The sequence below is a fragment of the Cnephaeus nilssonii genome (genome assembly GCF_951640355.1).
Source record: "Cnephaeus nilssonii genome assembly, chromosome: 2".
NCBI classification, from domain to species: domain Eukaryota; kingdom Metazoa; phylum Chordata; class Mammalia; order Chiroptera; family Vespertilionidae; genus Cnephaeus; species Cnephaeus nilssonii.
The window spans coordinates 5,533,982-5,552,430 of NC_137073.1; the positions used below are offsets into that span (position 1 = coordinate 5,533,982).

The 18,449-nt window shown below is 47.4% G+C and overlaps 1 protein-coding gene across 3 annotated transcripts in view; it reads left to right on the forward strand.

Moving 5' to 3' along the window:
• Positions 1–893: 893 nt before the first annotated feature.
• METTL9 (methyltransferase 9, His-X-His N1(pi)-histidine) overlaps positions 894–18,449 on the forward strand; it is a 43,816-nt gene continuing 26,260 nt past the window's right edge. For 2 of the 3 annotated variants that reach the window (XM_079792588.1, XM_079792589.1), the window contains exons 1-2: positions 895–1,264; positions 16,771–16,961. In XM_079792588.1, coding sequence (XP_079648714.1) covers positions 1,100–1,264; positions 16,771–16,961 — 356 coding nt within the window. In that variant the 5' untranslated portion in view covers positions 895–1,099. Of the gene's footprint in view, positions 1,265–16,770; positions 16,962–18,449 lie in introns of all 3 variants that reach the window. The other variant, XM_079792590.1, reaches the window with a different exon arrangement.

The following is an 18,449-nucleotide window of genomic DNA, read 5'->3' on the forward strand; positions in this document are numbered from 1 at the left end:
CATTATATTCCACAAATGAGTGAGATCATGTGATAACTTATCTTTCTCGACGGGCTTATTTTGCTTAGCATAATGCTCTCCAGGTCCATCCATGCTGTTGCAAATGGTAGGAGTTCCTTCCTTTTTACAGCAGCATAGTATTCCATTGTGTAGATGTACCACAGTTTTCTAACCCACGCACCTGCTGATGGGCACTTAGGCTGTTTCCAAATCCTAGCTATTGTAAATTGTCATCAATACACCGAAACATGGCTTGCAGGTTGCCTCAGCTGCAGCAGCTTCCAACAAAGGCAGAGCTTTCATTGATGCCTCTTGGAAACCAGTTGCAACTAGCCTGGCTTGGGGGACCAGGCGAGGTGGTATCCTTTCTCCCCAAATTCCTGTCTGATGATTGGGCAGCCCCGGCAAAGGGTGGACGCCTGTGGTTGCGGGTCTAGCTCGTCCTCGGTTCTGAATGCAAATAGGAAGCCACGCAGCTGAGCCAGCAACAGCGAAGACCTGGCAGTGTCCGTGCCCAAGGCCTTGGTCTGAGTGTCCGGGGAGCTGAGACTCCTGCTTGGTTCCGGCCAATCTGCACACCCCGGTAAAATTCTGGCCGCGGGGGGCGCCGAGCGGCCCAGAGACAGCCACTACGGCGAGGGAAGACCAGGAATCCTGCGGCCACCACCTTGGCAGGGCCTGGAGGCTTCAGCTACCGCCTTGGGAAGGGATCGCACCTACCCTAAGGAATTAAAACCACCCCCGCCATTCCGAGGAGCACCGGCCCAGACGCGTGAGGGCGCGCTCCGGCCAAAGCGCGCTCCCGGCCCCGCCTCCCGGCCGCCTGGCCCGCTGATTGGGCGGAAGGAGCGCGCCTACTCGTTCGCGCTCCGACGGGGAACGCGTGCCGGCGGCAGTGGCGTTCCGCGGCGGAAAGGCGGGGGCGGCGGGAAGGCTGCGCGCGGCCCGCCCCTCCCACCCCGCCTCGGCCCTGCAGGGGCTGGATGGGCAAGTTGGGCTCGATGGCTCGAGCCCGGGCGGCGGCGGCGGCCGGAGGCGGCGGCGCGTCCTGCTCCTCGCCGCGGCGCCGGCGGTGATCGGAGCGAGCGCGCGGCCCCCGATGAGACTGCGGGCGGGCTGGCTGCTCCTGAGCCTGGCGGCCGTGTGGCTGGCGCGGAGGATGTGGACGCTGCGGAGCCCGCTCACCCGCTCGCTGTACGTGAACATGACGAGCGGCCCGGGCGGGCCGGCGGCGCCCGCGGGCGGCAGGAAGGAGGACCACCAGGTACGGCCGGCCGGCGGGCGGGGGCGTGGCGGCCCGGCCTTCGCGCGCTCCGCGGCCATTGTACGGGGCGGCGGCCTCGGCGCCTCGGAAAGTTTCCCCGCCGGGCCCTCGGCCGCGGCCCCGCGACGCCTTTTGTTACCTGCCCGGCTGCGGAGGCCTCCGGTAGCCCCGCCGAGGGCCCGAGCGCGGGCGCCCCGACCCTCCCCGGACCCGCATTGTTCCCGCGCCCGGCGGTGGCTGCCGACGCTCGGCCACCTCGGCGCCCGGCGGGGGCACCGCCTGGCCCGGGCCTGAGGTGGCGACCGCGGCCAAGCCCGTTGCACGCCGTACCCCGCCGAGCGCCCCTCTTTTTGTCTGGCTGAACCCCAGAGCATACAAAGGGCCATAGAGACACGTAACCGTGTGTCGCCAGCCGCTCACCTCTCCGGGACGGGCTTATCCGGGTGACATTTGCCTGAAGCACTGAGAATGGGTTTGACCGGCCCTCGCCCCCACCGCACCCAGCCCCCCCTCCACCTAAGCGACGTGTCCTCCAAACTTCGATGTGGGCGCCCGACCGGAAAGACGTGAGGACGGAGGGTGCTAAACCGGAGCCGGCCGGAGGGAATCAGAGTGTGGCCGCAGCGGGCCGGCCGGGCCGCCTCCTTAGCTCCGCTTTGTGCCACTCCCGGGAGTCCGTGCCCGTCAGCTGTAGGGTTAGGGTGAGCGGTCTCCTCTGTGACCGGAATGCCATTCAGTTTGCATTCATTGAAAACGGGCTTTTGAACTCTGCCAGATTGTTGGCTTGTGTAGCTAGCATTTATAGTACAGTTTGCCATTCCGGAAAGCAGAAACTATTATTCCCCATTTTGTGTCACATCATTTTCATAGACTTCTCATTTTCTTCTGTTGTTTTTCTTATTATGCCGGGGGTTCAGCGAGTTTACACTCAGGTCGATTTCATGCATTTTAACGAAAGTAAAGAGTTATCTAAGGAGGTAAAACAATTCATTTAGAAAAACAGCATTTAGTTCTTAATTAGCAAATAGGTATAGTGGTCCTTTTTCTACTTTTAAAAGAAATAATATATTTCCATTTTTTTTTTTGGGGGGGGGGTAATCCCACAGCGATTGCAATTTGTTAGGTGAAATAACTCCTATGATATTGTTAGGAGTGAACATGAAGCTATTAGGTGATCTTAAGTTGTAAAGCCACATTCTTTGCTGTGAATTAAGCAAAGAATGTGGCTTTACAGTCACATAGCTCGTCATTTTTAGATAACTCTGGTGTACTGTAGTGATAATGTAAACTTACCAAAATGTCACATCTCCATCTGGAACACAGGTAATGGTGTAAAATGATGAATTAGAAATGCCGTTTTCAGCAGCTGGTTGAAATGCTGCTCTGGATAGGGTACAAAGGCAGCTTATTTCCGATGCCATGCACTTATGGGTGAGTGAGTTCCTTAGCTGCAGGTGTTTGTTCTAACACTTGGCCTGTGACCTCTCCTGCACCATGCTTGATGCCTTCAATGCTCATAAAATTGGATGGAATGTAAAAAGCGAAAAACTGTTTCAGTTCTTTGATTTTTATGGAATCTGGGTACCATTATAGCCGAAGATACAGCCTCAGAATAGAGCCTTTTTAGTGGTGTACCTTTAAAAAGTTTTATTGTTGACAATATTACAGATGTTTCCCATTTCTTCCCTTTTGCCCCCCTCGACCCGGCCCTGGCCCCACCACAGTCCTCCACTGCATTATCATCTGTGTCCACGGGCTATACATACAAGTTTTTTTGGTTAATTTCTTTCTGCCCCCCACCTCCACGCCCCTCCCCTCTGAGATCTGTCAGTCTGTTCCATGTGTCCATATCTCTGGACTTATTCTGTTTATCAGTTTATTTTGTTCATTAGATTCCACATGTAGGTGAGATCATGTGATATTTGTCTTTCTCTGACTGGCTTATTTCACTCAGCGTACTATTCCCCAGGTCCCTCCATGCTGTCCAATGTGTCAGGTTCTAAGGAAAACGAATATTGGTTTCAGATACTTCATTTACTTCGTTATGCTTCGCAGATGCTCACGTGTGCATGTGTTTTTGTGTGTGTATGAGTGTGCATGTGTGTTTGTGTGCATGTGTGTGTGTTTGTTTTAACCAGTTCCACTAACAGTTTGGCAGCTAATTTCTCCAAGGTGAAGACTTGATTTGGTGCCTTCTGTATATTTAGGGGGAGATTAGCTCTTTTCCTTAGAATAATCAGTCTTGACATTATTTTGAAATGAGACAGCTACATTATGAAAATGTCCATGAATAAGGCTAAAATGAGCACAAGAAACGTAGATAGAGAAACCACATAAACAACTGTAAACTAACTCCCCCCCCCAACCCCCCCATATTTCGGGATCTTGGATTTACTTTATAAACTGTGTTGCTTGTGAAGTAACTCAGCTCTAGTGTTTTTTACCCCCTTCAAATTAATGGTTTAACACCAGGTCTTCCGGTGTTCATTTGTGTGTGTGGGTTCCATAGCCAGTCACCTCTGATTATTTTGGAGTTGCAGGAAAGTAGGGTTATAGATTTGATTGGACCATACTTAGACCGTTTTCCTTATGGTTACTTTTATTAAGAAATTATGATGGAGGATTCTATGGATAAAAGAATCCTCTTCCACTTGGGCAATGTTTAGTCATTAGCAGTTGCTATATTATTAGAGCTAGAGATGCCAGGCTCCTTTGAGCCACAGCAGCTCTGAAACTACAGTAGCAGCACCATTTTAGTAACTTGGGTTGGTGTGCTTGCTTCAAAACTGAGATCATGTTTCGCTTTGGGCAAGCGAGAAGCAAGGACTGACTTACCTTAGAGCAAGGCTATGGTTTGTGGGCCAAACTAGGCTCACTTACTTTTGTGTGAAGCAAATTATATTTTTTAGTGGTTGCAAAAAAGACAGTATTTTGTAACATGAAAATTTTTTATATGAAATTCAAATTTCAGTGTCCACAAATAAGGTTTTGTTGGAACAGAGCAACCACATTTATTTACCTGTTGTCTGTGAGTGCTTGCCGTCTGCAACAGCAGGGTAGTAATTGCTGCTTTGTGACCTGCAAGCCTAAAATATGTACTATTGGGTCCTTTACCGAAAAAAGAGTTTTCCCAGAGAAAAATTTCAGCTTCCTTAATCAGAACATTCTTAATTACAGGTTGCAAGGCAGATAGATTGACTTATTGGGGAAAAACTAGTTATATCACTTTTCTGTATTGGCAGACTTGGGACTTTAAAAGCAAATGACAACAGAAACTTTGGATCTAGTCTTTTCTATGTATTGCATCTGGTACTTTAAGTTAATGAAAATATTATAGACCTGTTGAAACTTGAAAGGACCCTTATGCCCCACCAACTAGGTTCCTGGAAATAACAGTCATTCAATAGCATATATATTGCAGAGAAGAAGGGAGAGGGAGAGAGACAGAAACGTCAATGATGAGAAAGAATTATTGATTGGCTGCCTTCTGCATGCCCACCCACAGGGGATCAAGCCCGCAACCTAGGCATGTGCCCTTGACCAGAATCCAACCTGGGACCCTTAGTCTGCAGGCTGATGCTCTATCCATGGAGCCAAACCAGCTAGGGCTCAATAGCTTCTTAATTGATGGAGTGAAAAGAGAATTACTATAGAACTCCCCAGAGCCAAAGCCAAGAGAATTTCTCCAGGTGACATGCTGTATGGTTTTTTACAAGCACAGACAACATTCAATATCTGCAATTATTAAGGTGTAACCTAAAATTGCAAGTATGTGTATGTTTGACTTTATGTTTTCACATAATAAAAGCTCAGAACTGTGCTATGCAAGTGATGATGGATTCAAGATAGAATTGATATGATTTGGGGGGTTTTCCTAAATGGAAAAATACTTGGACATTACAGCCAGAGATCAGAGGTTGTGCTAAAGGACAGATTTGGAAACCTAGCTCTCCGTTTACCTGTGGGGGTGGACTGAAGTCAGGCACAAGTTAGTGCTCAGGGCAGGCAGCCAGCTAGCCAGACAGCCGCTGGCGGACCCCTGTCCTCGGTGCTGCCTTCGAGAGCCTGGAGGCCTTTGCAGCTGGACACCAGAGACTTGAAAAGGGGTTATTTCCTTCCCAGTAACCTGTGCTGAAACCCTAAACAAGTGTTTGCTCCAGTTTCCTGGAACACTGGGATCTCTCTCCTGCTGGATATACCAGGGGCCATAAAGGGCATATAAAATGTCCTGAGACCTTCAAAGCCAGCTCTGTGTAGACCAGTGATGGCGAACCTATGACACGCGTGTCAGCACTGACACACATAGCCATTTCTGATGACATGCGGCCGCTGAGGCGGCCGCATGCCGAGGATGAAACATTTGCTGCTCCTGAGGATGAAACATTTGCTGCTCCCGAGGATGAAACATTTGCGAAATAATGTTTTTTCCTCAAAGTGACACACTACCCGAGTTATGCTCAGTTTTTTGGCGAAGTTTGACACACCAAGCTCAAAAGGCTGCCCATCACTGGTGTAGACACTGCCCTAAAACACCGGCTGAAGGTGGTGAGTTAAACAAGGATGGCAGCTTCCAGCAAAAGACTGTTCTTTAGACCCTCTGAAGCTTTGTTCACATCTGAGGATTATAAAATGCTAACACTGACTATCTGAAAGGAATAATTGACAATTATTTATGAAAGCAAAGCTGAAGCAACTTAATCTAATCGGTGTGAGTTGTTCCCCTGCATGAATGTGTGGGGGCCTTGGGTTGGTTTGTACCATTAGTAGAAAAATAATGAATGTTTGACTGTTTATGCCTGTGCTGTGTTTGTTTATTTTATTATGGTTTTATTGATTTTACAGAGAGAGGAAGGGAGAGAGAGAAACATCATTGTGAGAGAAAAACGCCTATCAGTTGTCCCCTGTACACACCCCGCCAGGGCACTGAACTCGAAACCTGGGCATGTACTTTGATGGGGAATCGAACCAGTGACCTCTTGGTGCACAGGACAATGCCCAGCCAACTGAGCCACACCGGCCGAGGGCTGCCTGTGCTGTGTTTAGATGCACGAAGGTGTCAATGATGAGATGTGTGCATTGGTTTGCATTGCAAAAATGTAGAATATGATTTTTGAGTCCTTAACTGTCAAGTCAATGTCATTGGACTTGATCTGGCTATCCTTGTAGTAGAAAAGATTTTGTGTTCAAGGACCCCATCAGTGGAGCCTTCCTGATGGTTTTTAGTGGCTTTGAATACCTCAGGTCTTTGGTTACTTATTGCTTTTGAGAATGGCTACATGCCCAGACCAATGACAGTGTGATTTTAGGTATCCCCTTGAACTTCAGTTCTCCTCTGACCGGATTTTGTGGACCTTGGACAGGAAAGGGAAGGACATCTACAGTTATTGCCTTCTGTTGTGTACCAGGCCCTTTACATGCTTTATCCCCTCTAATCCTCCTGACAACTCTGGGAGGTAGGTGGCACACCCATACTTTACAGACTTGCTCAAGAGCACAGTTCCGAGGACGGCGGAGTTGGGTTTTGAGCCCCGGTCTGTCTGCTTTTTCCATTGTTCATGATGCCCCGCCTAGGAAACCTGTGAAACGGGTTGCCTTCGCAATAGGAAATGGCCTGGCTTCTGTGGCCCTCCGTGTGGATGGGAAGTTATGCCGAGGTGTGCAGAAATACCAGCTGCAGTGTTTGCAGTTCATCAAACAAGGGTGGGACAACTGCTCTGAGTGCTGGCCTTCATCCAGTTTGTATGCTTTTCATCAAGTTTAATGTCAGGAAAAAATTCTTACCTGTGGTGCCTTTTTTTTCTGTCACCGACCAATTCTCCAGGTCTCTGACACCAACTGGATGTCCTGCAGGTGAGTCCTGTTCTGACATCAGTGACTGGAGCTCGCGTCCGCTCACAGATTGCCCTCACCTCGGGTGCTGCCCACGGTCATGGTTCACTCAATTACAAATTCTGGGGTCCCCCAGGTTAGGTAATTTGCTAGAAAGACTCCCATGGAGTTTAAAGAGAAACTTCACTTATGTTTACTGGTTTATTAAAAGGGTACAACTCAGGAACAGCCACACAGGAGACAGCTGGGGTGGGCGGGGGAAGGGCAGAGTCACCCCTCTCCCTGCACACCACCCTCCCAGTTCACCAGTGCGCTCAGCAGCACAAATTCCCAAACCCTGTTGCTGGGACTTTTGTGTAAGTTTGATAATTAGGTGTGATTTAAGTCATTGGCCTTTAGTGATTGAACTAGTCTCTAGCCCCTGCCCCTTCTTGGAGGTTGGGGGCTGGGCTGAAAGTTCCACACTCTATCTCATTAGCTTACAGAAGTTGCTCTTAGCACTCAAGGGTTTTAGGGGCTCTGCCTGGAACCAGGGATAAAGACCAAATACTTATTTTTTATTATACCACATTACCAAACATCAGGAAGTTGGTTTTTAAAAATAACTTTCTTTCTTATGTGCCCAAATCCTTTATATTTCGGAATAAAAGACCATCCTCTCTAATAAAATGGTAATATGCAAATTAACCATCACTCCGCTACATAAGCCACGCCCACCAGCCAAGCCACGCCCACCAGCCAATCAGGGCGAGTATGCAAATTAACCCAAACCAAGATGGCTACAGCCACAGAGAGCAAGGTTTCCCAGGTAACAGAGCAAGCCAAGCTTTCCGATAGCCGTTGCAGGCCTAAGCCTCCACTCAAGCTACAAAGTTTCAATTATAGAAGGTAAACAAATTCAAACAAATGGCGGCAGAATGGAGCTTGAGAGAGCAGGCCAGGGTTGCCGGCGGCAACAGGGGAAGCAAAGCTTTCCGCACACCCTGGCCGGGCTCAGGCCTCTGCTTAAGGCTACAAAGTTTCAATTATAGAAGGTGAATTAACTGCCACAGAAATGGCTGCCGCCCCGGAGGGAGCAGCAGGCTTGGCTCCGCTCCAGGCTACAAAGTTTCAATTGTAGAAGGAAAATAAATTCCAGATACCAGGGCCTCCACTTGGGTTGCCAGGGGGCGTGGCCGGCCTGCAAACCACCACAGGCCCCTCGCTCAGGCTGCCCCACACCCCAAGGGAACCCCACCCTGATCAGGGACACCCTTCAGGGCAAACCAGCTGGCCCCCACCCGTGCACCAGGCCTCTATCCTATCTAATAAAAGAGTAATATACAGATTGATCATCACTGCAACACACAATATAGCTGCCCCCATGTGGTCAAAGATCCTGCCCCCATGTGGACACAAGATGGCCACTACAAGATGGCCAGCAGGGGAGGGCAGTTGTGAGGGACCAGGCCTGCAAGGGAGGGCAGTTGGAGGTGATCAACCCTGCAGGAGAGGGCAGTTAGGGGTGACCAGGCCGGCAGAGGAGGGAAGTTGGGGGCAAACAGGCTGGCAGGGGAGCAGTTAAGCATCAACCAGGCTGGCAGCGGAGTGGTTAGGGGGTGATCAGGCTGGCAGGCAGAAGCGGTTAGGGGCAATCAGGAAGGCAGGCAGGCAAGCAGTTGGGAGCCAGCAGTCCTGGATTGTGAGAGGGATGTCCGACTGCCCGTTTAGGCCCGATCCTGGTGGGATCGGGCCTAAACGGGCAGTCGGACATCCCTTGAGGGGTCCCAGATTGGAGAGGGTACAGGCTGGGCTGAGGGACAACCCCCCGCCGTGCACGAATTTCGTGCACCGGGCTTCTAGTTATATCATACAGCTCATGTTTGACTAGTTGAGGAACTCCAAAAAATAATTTCGGAAAATTTTTTAACTATCACTCAGTCTGATAAGCAAATATCCTCCTATATAATAAAGAGCTAGTATGCAAATAGTTGTCACGCCCTCACACCCTCAAGCCGGAACTGCTCAGACACTCAACACTGGGGAGAGAGGAATGGGGACCAGCCAGGCACAAATGAGCTCGTGAGAGAGGAATGGGACCAGCCAGGCTGTGGCCCAGGAGAGGGACAAGCCGCCTGCCCCGTGATCCCGGGTGCCAGCGGCTGCGCCTGTGGCCCGGGGGAGGGACAAGCTGCCCGCCCCACAGTCCTGGACGCCAGCGGCTGCTCCTGTGCCTATGGCTGGGAGAGGGACAAACTGCCTGCCCCGCAGTCCCCTGTGGCTGCGGCCAGCCAGTGCGAAGCTGGCCCAGGTCCTAGGTGCCTGCGGCCGGCCAGAGGGAGGGAAACCTGGGTCCCGGGTGCCTGCAACCAGTCGGAGGAGGGAATCCTGGGTCCTGGGTGCGGGGCAAGGCAGGGTGGTTAGGGGCGATCAGGCCAGCAGGGGAGCAGTTAGGGGTGATCAGGCTGGTAGGGTAGCAGTTAGGGGTGATCAGGCAGGCAGGCAGGCAGGCAGGCAGAGGTGGTTAGGGGCGATCAGGCAGGCAGGCAGGTGAGCCGATAGCAGCCAGTGGTCCTGGATTGCGAAGGCAGTTGGACATCCCCCAAGGGGTCCCAGATTGGAGAGGGTGCAGGCCTAGCTGAGGGAACCACACCCCTGTGCATGAATTTTGTGCACCGGGCCTCTAATAGTTTTTAGGATAATTGCGTTTATACACTTTGAAGGAGTGATTCAGCAGGCAGTACTTCATTATTTTGATTTTTACCATCAGTACCTCCAGAACTATGTCATTTACCTGATCTGGCTGTTCATTGTTTGGCTAATTATTAGAGTCTTTGAAGTCTTGTTGAAAGTAGGGAGGACACTGCTAGTTGCTGTCATTTTTAGAAGATGTTATGTTTAGTTATCACATCCAACCCCACTTTATACTTGGCATCAGCAGATGACCGCATAGCATAACTCTGGGTTGATTAGAGTTTGTTATTTAAAAGATTTACTTATTTATTTAGATTGAACAAAGTTGGAGTGAGCTTTAAAGGAAGATGCCAAGATGAGGCTTTTTCAGATACTGTGGGTGTCCCCAGATGGGGAGTCCAACCTGGCACACGTTCCTTCCAGTGTGAAAATTTACAGGCATAATCTTTGTTCTTTTTTTTTTTAAATTTTATTTATTATTATTTTTTAAATGAATCTTTATTGTTCAGATTACAATTGTTTCTCCTTTTCCTCCCCATATCTTCCCACCATCCAGTTCCCACCCCCCCTCTGCCCTTACCTCCCCCCCACCGTCCTTATCCATAGGTGTATGATTTTTGTCCAGTCTCTTCCCATACCCCCCACACAGACACCCCTTTCCCCCTGAGAATTATCAATCCACTCCCATTCTATGCCTCTGATTCTATTAAGTTCACCAGTTTATTCTGTTCCTCAGATTTTTAATTCACTTGACTTTTAGATTCACTTGTTGATAGATATGTATTTGTTGTTCATAATTTTTATCTTTCTTCTTCTTTTTCCTCTTTTTAAAGAATACCTTTCAGCATTTCATATAATACTGGTTTGGTGGTGATGAACTCCTTTAGCTTTTTCTTATCTGTGAAGCTCTTTATCTGCCCTTCAATTCTGAATGATAACTTTGCTGGGTAGAGTAGTCTTGGTTGTAGGTTCCTGCTATTCATCACTTTGAATATTTCTTGCCACTCCCGTCTGGCCTGCATGGTTTCTGTTGAGAAATTAGCTGATAATCGTATGGGTGCTCCCTTGTAGGTAGCTAACTGTTTTTCTCTTGCTGCTTGTAAGATTCTCTCTTTGTCTTTTGCCCTTGGCATTTTAATTATGATGTGTCTTGGTGTGGTCCTCTTTGGATTCCTTTTGTTTGGGGTTCTGTGTGCTTCCTGGACTTGTAAGTCTATTTCTTTCATCAGGTGGGGGAAGTTTTCGTTCATTATTTCTTCAAATAGGTTTTCAGCATCTTTCTCTCTTCTTCTGGTACCCCCATAATTCTGATGTTGGTACGCTTTAAGTTGTCCCAGAGGCTTCTTACACTATCTTCAACTTTCTGAATTCTCTTCTCTTCATGCTTCTCTGGAGGAGTGTCCTTGGCCTCTTTGTATTCCAAATCTTTGAGTTGATTCTTGCGATCCTCTAGTCTGCTGTTGGGTCTCTGTATAATATTTTTTATCTCAGTCAGTGTATGTTTAATTTCTAGTTGGTCCTTTTTCATATCCTCGAAGGTCTCATTGAATTTATCGGCCTTTTCCATGAAATTCTTGAAAAACCTTATAACCGTGGTTTTGAACTCTTATGTCCAGTCGCTTGTTCTCCTCCATTTCTTTGGTTTGTGATCTGTTTCCGTGCCTCCTCATTTTCGCTGCTTCCCTGAGTTGGTAGGGTAGTTTGGTGTACTAGATGTCCTATTGGTTCAATGGGTCAGCCTCCCAGTTACCTGAGGTGGACACTCTTGGTGTACCCTTGTGTACTGTGTGTCCCCCAGCAGGAGCTACAGCAAGAACTAGTTTTCTCCTCCTTTGCTTGGGTGGTTTTGGAGCAGTCTGACTGGAGCTGCGTTAATTTGGTTAAGCTGCCACAGAACAGGCCATTTATATGCAAAAGCCGCTGTGTGGAGCCTGGGCGGGTTTGTAGAATGTGCGGGGCGGAGTCTCAGGGCGGGGCGGGGTCTCAGGGCGTCACTAGGCTAGGGCGTGGCCAACGGCGGTGGCTGGCGTCAGCCGTCTCTGCCTTTCCACGTTTCCAAGTCCCCGTGTCCCGCGCTCCAGCGCAGCAAACCCTGATTGCTGGGTGCACCTCTGCAGAAAAGTCACTCTCACTTTCCTACCGATGGCCGAGAGTCCAGCTTCTCCCCGTAGGTGTCTGGGTCCCCCGCGAGTCCCCAGAAACTGGATTTCAGAGCGATCGGGAGCTTGTCTCCCTTCGGTTTGAAGAAAAGCCCAGCGCCCAGTCGCGCGCCGCCAGCCCGCTTCGCGCGCCTCCCTACCTCAGCTTTTCAGCGTTTGTGCTCCTTTCTCCCCTTAGTTGTAAATCTACCACTCAGCCAGCTTTCCCGTGGTTCTGGGTGGTAGACGTTTTGTCTTTTAGTTGTAGTTTTGAAATTGTTGTGGAGGCAGCAGATTAGTTGTCTAACCATGCCGCCATCTTGGTTCCTCCTAATCTTTGTTCTTATCTGCGCACCTTTGTCTTTGTGGTCTTGGAGGAGCACGCATTCAAAGGACTCACCGGCTTGAAAGTGCCCAGGAATCTGCAGACAGGCCACCACGTGCTGCGAGCTCATTACAGCTGTTCATTGAAGCTGGTTGTCTCAGGCGGAACTCCAGGGGGACTGCCCAAGGTCGCAGGGGCTCCCACAATGATTTCTCTCTAGTCAGCATCTCGCCTTAAGGGCAAGGGGCCACTCATTTAAGCCTGGCCACCATCATAATCCCATTACTTGTTTCTTTTGGTTTCTGATTCCCCCTCCAGACCGTAAGTTCCCGAGGCCACTGTTAAGCTTAGATAGTTAGGAAACGCTGCTGGAAGTCAGAACGATGACATTTTCTGTGGAAGCCCACGTAGGGATCGCAAGCAGCGGGGATTCTGCCTCCTCGGGGACCTGTGGCAATGCCTGGGACATTTTGGCTGTCACAACGAGGGGCTGCTACTGGCGTCTGATGCGTAGAAACAGGGCTGCTGCTAAACCCCCTGCAGTGCCCAGGACGGCCTGGTGACAAGGGTTATCCGGCCCCGATGCCAGCAGTGTGAGTTGAGAAGCCCTGTCCTGTAATAACTTAGTTGCTGTGTAGATGAGACTACCTCTTCTCTAAGCTCATCCAGTCCAATTTAATTGGGCGGAATAGTCCTGCTTTTCTTCTCTGAAAGTGAGTCTCAAGCAGACAAACTGGGTGGAGGTGAAGGGAAGCTTCTGTGAAAGAAACTCCTTCTAAAGCATGCACCTTGACCAGGATCGGGAGCCCGCGGGAGCCAGCTGCCCCACACGGAAGCCAGGAGGTGCAGAGTGAAATGTGAAGTGCTTGGCTGGGGGCTGGTACAAGGTAGATGCCCAGCCAGTGTCCGTTGCTTGCTCATGGTAACACAGTTTTGTGGTGGGCGGGTGGATCCAGCCACTCCTTGCAGAACTGGATGTAAGCAAGGCTGTGCAAAACCCTTGGAGCTTTAGGAGTCGACAGAAGCCCAGTGACAGCTGCTGGTCCTTAGGTTCCCTCTAGGATTTTTCTAGAAAGTCCACATTCTATCTGTTGGACTGCCTGTGATTTTGAACAGTAATTCATGTGATGGACATTTCTGATTCATCTGTATCCGTGCCAGGCACTGAAGTCATTCATTGTCCCGATTTTTTGAAACTTTCTGTCTACCTGGGATGGTTGACACTGAACATGCCGGTAAGTAGTTTTTTTTTAGTTCAGCGGTCATAGATGTTACTGAGGAGAGGGTGTTAGAATGGGGTTCCCAACCTAGTATAGAAGTTCAAAGGAACCGTAGTTGAAATGTTTAGGCATGAATCGAATTAACCAGGTGAAGAGGAGGGGAGTAGGGGTGGTGAAAAGCGTAGGGAACAGAATAGGTGCCCTGTGAGACTGCAGGGCGAGGAGCCTCCCAGGTGTTAATGGGGTGATAGGGACTGTCCTGAGGGGAGGCTGTGGCAGAATGGGCTAATCATGCAGGGGTCCTCCAACTTTTTAAACAGGGGGCCAGTTCACTGTCCCTCAGACCGTTGGAAGGCCGGACTATAGTTTAAAAAAAACTATGAACAAATTCCTATGCACACTGCACATATCTTATTTTGAAGTAAAAAAACAAAACGGCAAAAACACCCGCATGTGGCCTGCGGGCCGTAGTTTGAGGACGCCTGATGTAGAGCTTCCTAAGCCAGATTGAGCTTTTTGGATTTTATCCGAAGACTTCTGGGAAGTGACATGATCAGATTTGGATGAAAAATTTGCATTTTTAAAGAAGTTTGCTTGGGCACTTCAAATTTCAAAATACTTTTAATTTCTGGAAATAAAAACCTAGATGTCTATATGTGTATTTTTTTAAATAGCAGCTTTATTGAGATATACTTCATATACCATAAGATCCATCCTTTTAAAATATACAGTTCTGTGCTGTTTAGTGCTGTACATTCACGGTGTTGTGCAGCCATCACCACTCCAATGTCAGAACATTTCCATCGCTCCAAAAAGAAGCCCCCTGCCCATTAGCAGGCACTCACACGGCCCCTCCCCCAGCCCTTGGCACTCAATTTTTTTCTTTTTAATCTTTGTTGTTGAAAGTATTACATTTGTCCCCTTTGACTAGTTCTGGCCCGCCCCAGGCCTATTGTATGTCCATGGGTTATGCATATATGCATACAAGTTCTTAGGTTGATCCCTTTCCCCCATGCTCCTACCCCCGCCCTCCCTCTGAGATTCAACAGTCTGTTTCAAGCTTCTATGTCTCTGGATCTATTTTGTTCATGAGTTTATTTTGTTCATTAGATTCCACATATGAGTGAGATCATGTGATACAATCTACTTTCTGTCTCGGGATTTGCCTATTCCTGATAACTTCAGTAAATGAAATCATATAACTTGTAGCCTTTTGTGATTGGATTATTTCACTTAGCGTAATGTTTTCGAAGTTCATCCGTGTTGTATGAATTGGCATTCCTTTCTTGTTATGGTTGAATTATATATATGGTCTTTTATGGATGAATCACATCTTGTGGATCATCAGTTGGTAAGCGTAAGAGTGCTGCAAAGGGTCTGGAGGGACATGCACTTCAACCCTTGTCTTTAAAGAGAGCTTTACTCCTGCAGCACATTTTGTTCAGGAAGCAGTTTCTCTTCTGAAAGATGCATGTAGCAGGAAAGGTTTAACCACATGTGCTAATGTTGATGAATTGAGAGAAATGCTGTTAAAAAGTCGAGTTTTCCTTTTGGCATTTGCAGTTAATGGTGCTACTTCTCGCTTAAGTTCTGGAAGTCAGAGTCTGTTCTAGTTTTCCATTTATAAGTGGATGCAAGGAATTGTTATCTTAGCCCCACAGTTCCATCTATTAATTCTTGTCCACATTAATAGAATGTCTCCTATTACCAAGGAGATGGCTTTCATCTTGATTAGTCATTTCAGAGAACAATAAGTAAATCAATGTCAGAGTGGCGTTAGTGTTACGGAGTTCAGAATGTGCACCAGGAGGCCATGAGAATAAAAGAAAACAGTTTATGACCTGCACTGGGCATCCCTTAAGGCACAGGGAATATTAAGAACTAGTTAGTGATTAAGGATGAACGTTTTAGACCAAGGAAAAGAGTGAATGTAAGTAGCTTCAGAGCTTGTCATATAGAATAGTAAAAACAAAACTCATCTTCAAGTGTAAGCAGTCTTGATAACTGTTTAAATGGTAAATTAACACAAATCAGTCAACAATTGGAAAGATTTGGGTTATCCAGTTCAGGTTACAGGATTTGTAAAAAGATTAGGTAGTCTTTGAAACCTTTGTGCCTATTTGTTTGTTTGTATTGATTTATAACTACCCAAGAGTTCATTCAATATTTAGCAAGATTAGGATAACTATAAAATTGGTCCACCAACTGTGCAAGCAGTTATGGAACATCTACAGCTGGTAAATAGTCATATTTGTCAGGGGAAATACATTATTTTTGGCTCTTTATTGAGAAAAATGGATTATCTTTTTTAGCTTATAATGGATTAATAGTAATGTGTTGTATCATTGTACTTAATGGGCTTACTGTTATTTATCAGGCCTTGTTAGAGGAATCTCATTGCTATTATTATTCAGGATTCTCTGTGTCTAGTCCTAGACTGAGGTTTTGTCTGTCCGCTCAGTACCAGGACAGATACTAGTAACATTTCTAGTCTTCGGATGAATGAATAGAGGCTCAGAGATTAAGTGAGTTGTCTGAGCTCATACAAAAATGGCAGACCCAGCCCTGGCCAGTGTTGGTTGGGTGTCGTCCTGTGGTGGCCAATTTGGATTCCCAGTCAGGGGCTCGATCCCAGGGAGGGGGCATGCAGGAGGCAGCAGGCGATCAATGTTTTGCTCTCACATCGATGTTTCTCTCTCCTTCCCTCTCACTTTCCCTTCTCTCCCTCAAAATCAATTAAAAAAAAAAAAAAAAAAAAAAAGAATGGCAGAGCCCGTCTATTCCCCCTTCTCTGGTTCACTAATTCTAAATGCAAATGGAAAACACTTATTATGGAAGATTAAATTTCAGACACAGTTAAAATTCTTGAATTTTGTTCTGAAAAGTATGTTCCTGGAAATCTGATTCTTAGCATGTGATTATGTTGTCTTCTTATTGATCACAGTGTGGCCTTGAGTAACTGCATAATCTTTCTCAAGCACATTTTGCCCTGTCTGTGAGAATGTCTTATGATCTGGTAAAGCACACTCAATATTTTAATGGTGTGTATATAGACCACAGGAAGAAAAGGCAGCACAATCTGGTCTCTAGAGGGTTAAATGTTGCTGCTTATTCTGCCACTGATTTGTTTGGTGGTTTTGAGTTAAATGAGTTAAATCCTTGCTTCATGTGACTGCTCTCTGACCTGAGAACCAGGTCCACAGTGCTGGGTATGGCTTCTGTGCTGCGTCCCAGGGCAGGAGAGGCCAGCAGAGTTTCCCTGACCTCAGAGTCCAGAGGGTACAGTTGTGTGTTTTCATTTTCTTCTTCCTTTTTTTTCAGTGGTACGTGTGCAACAGAGAGAAATTATGCGAATCACTCCAGGATGTGTTTGTTCAGAGTTACCTCGACCAAGGAACACAGATCTTCTTAAACAACAGCATTGAGAAATCGGGCTGGCTGTTTATCCAACTGTATCACTCCTTTGTGTCATCTGTTTTTAGTCTGTTTATGTCTAGAACATCTATCAATGGGTAAGTGAATCTTGGATGTTTTTTCTTTACCCTTGTGTTAAAAAAAAGAAAAAGAAAAGGGAAGGAGATCTTGTTTAGGACGTTGACCACCGCGGCAGTGAGTCAAAATCCTTGGCACTAAATCCAGTGTCTCAGCCTTGTTTTTCAAGTTCACCACAACTTGATAGACAGCCTCATTCGTCTTCGTCTGCGTTTCTCCTCTGGGAAGTACCGAGAGCAGTGCTTCCCAACTCTGAGGTGCGCAGGACTCACCTGGGATCTGGTTCAAATGCAAAACCAGAGTCAGCAGGTCTTGGGTGGGGCCTGAGAGTCTGCATTTCTAATGGGTGATGTTGTTGCTGCTGATGAAGGGGTGTAGCATGATGCTTGACCCCAAGCCCTTGTCATAGAAGGGCTGAGGAGTCAGATCTTGGCCTTAAGCACATGTCCCAGGAGCAAGTTCCTGGGGGCATCTGATCTACCCCAACCCATGGGTGATGGCTTCTTCCAAGTGAAGGTCCTGTATCTGTTCTTAGGTAATGTCTAGGCTCAGCAGACTTCTGTAAACTTACTATGGAAGTCTCTATTCCTAGAGTGGCTCTCTCATTTAAATTTATGGAAAAAGCTTAGGAATGTTTTTTATCCTCTCTCGGCCACATTTTTAAACAACCCAACGCCCAAGAACCCAGAACGCCAAGGAGAAAAGGCTGTGGGACCATTTAAAGCTACTGGTTTTTTATGGTTGTTTTTCCTCCACTGAAGGTTGGAGCCAGCTTCTACTGAATGTCTGCATCCCCGGTCTATCATCTGGTCCTTAAATATGTTTTTAGGCACCTTGAGTCATTTCTCAAGATTTCTTACTTAGTTTTCTTCATCGCTTATGTGAAATTGGCTGAAGTTTGCTTCAGCAAACACTTGTTATTTTTGTATTGGTAGTTGAATTTCTACAATGTGGTCTGACATTTTGTTTCTAAGATTGGCTGCATTGAATTTCTGTTCTATTCCATTTATCTTTTCATTGAAAAGCAGACAAGTCACTATAGCAGTGATTTTTAACCTTTTCGGGGTCCTGTACCTCTTTGAAAGCTATAAAAGGTAGGAATCCTCTTTTCATAGTCCTTACATTCAACATTTCGCATGTGATTTGGGGTAATTTCAAACTCTGAGCTGCTTCCCCCTCCCTCTACCCTATTGGACTCTGCTTAAAATTCCCTGCATGTGGAACTTCGCGGTTTGGTTACAGTGAGAGAGTGCAGTTAATAAATGCTTTTTGGCTTCCCTTATTTACAGCTCTTAGCCTTCTTTTTAACCCTCATCCCCTCCCTACTCAAAACAAATACCACTCTTGCCCTGTGTCCTTATTCTCAGCTGAAAGCTTACTTTTAGTCCCTTGGTACTTCCATCCATTATAGTGCTAGATTGTTACCATGAGTGGATCTCTCAGAAACAATTGCTATGGCACCTTCTTGAATTAAGAAGATGAGATGCTTATCAACCTTCCTTTGTGAT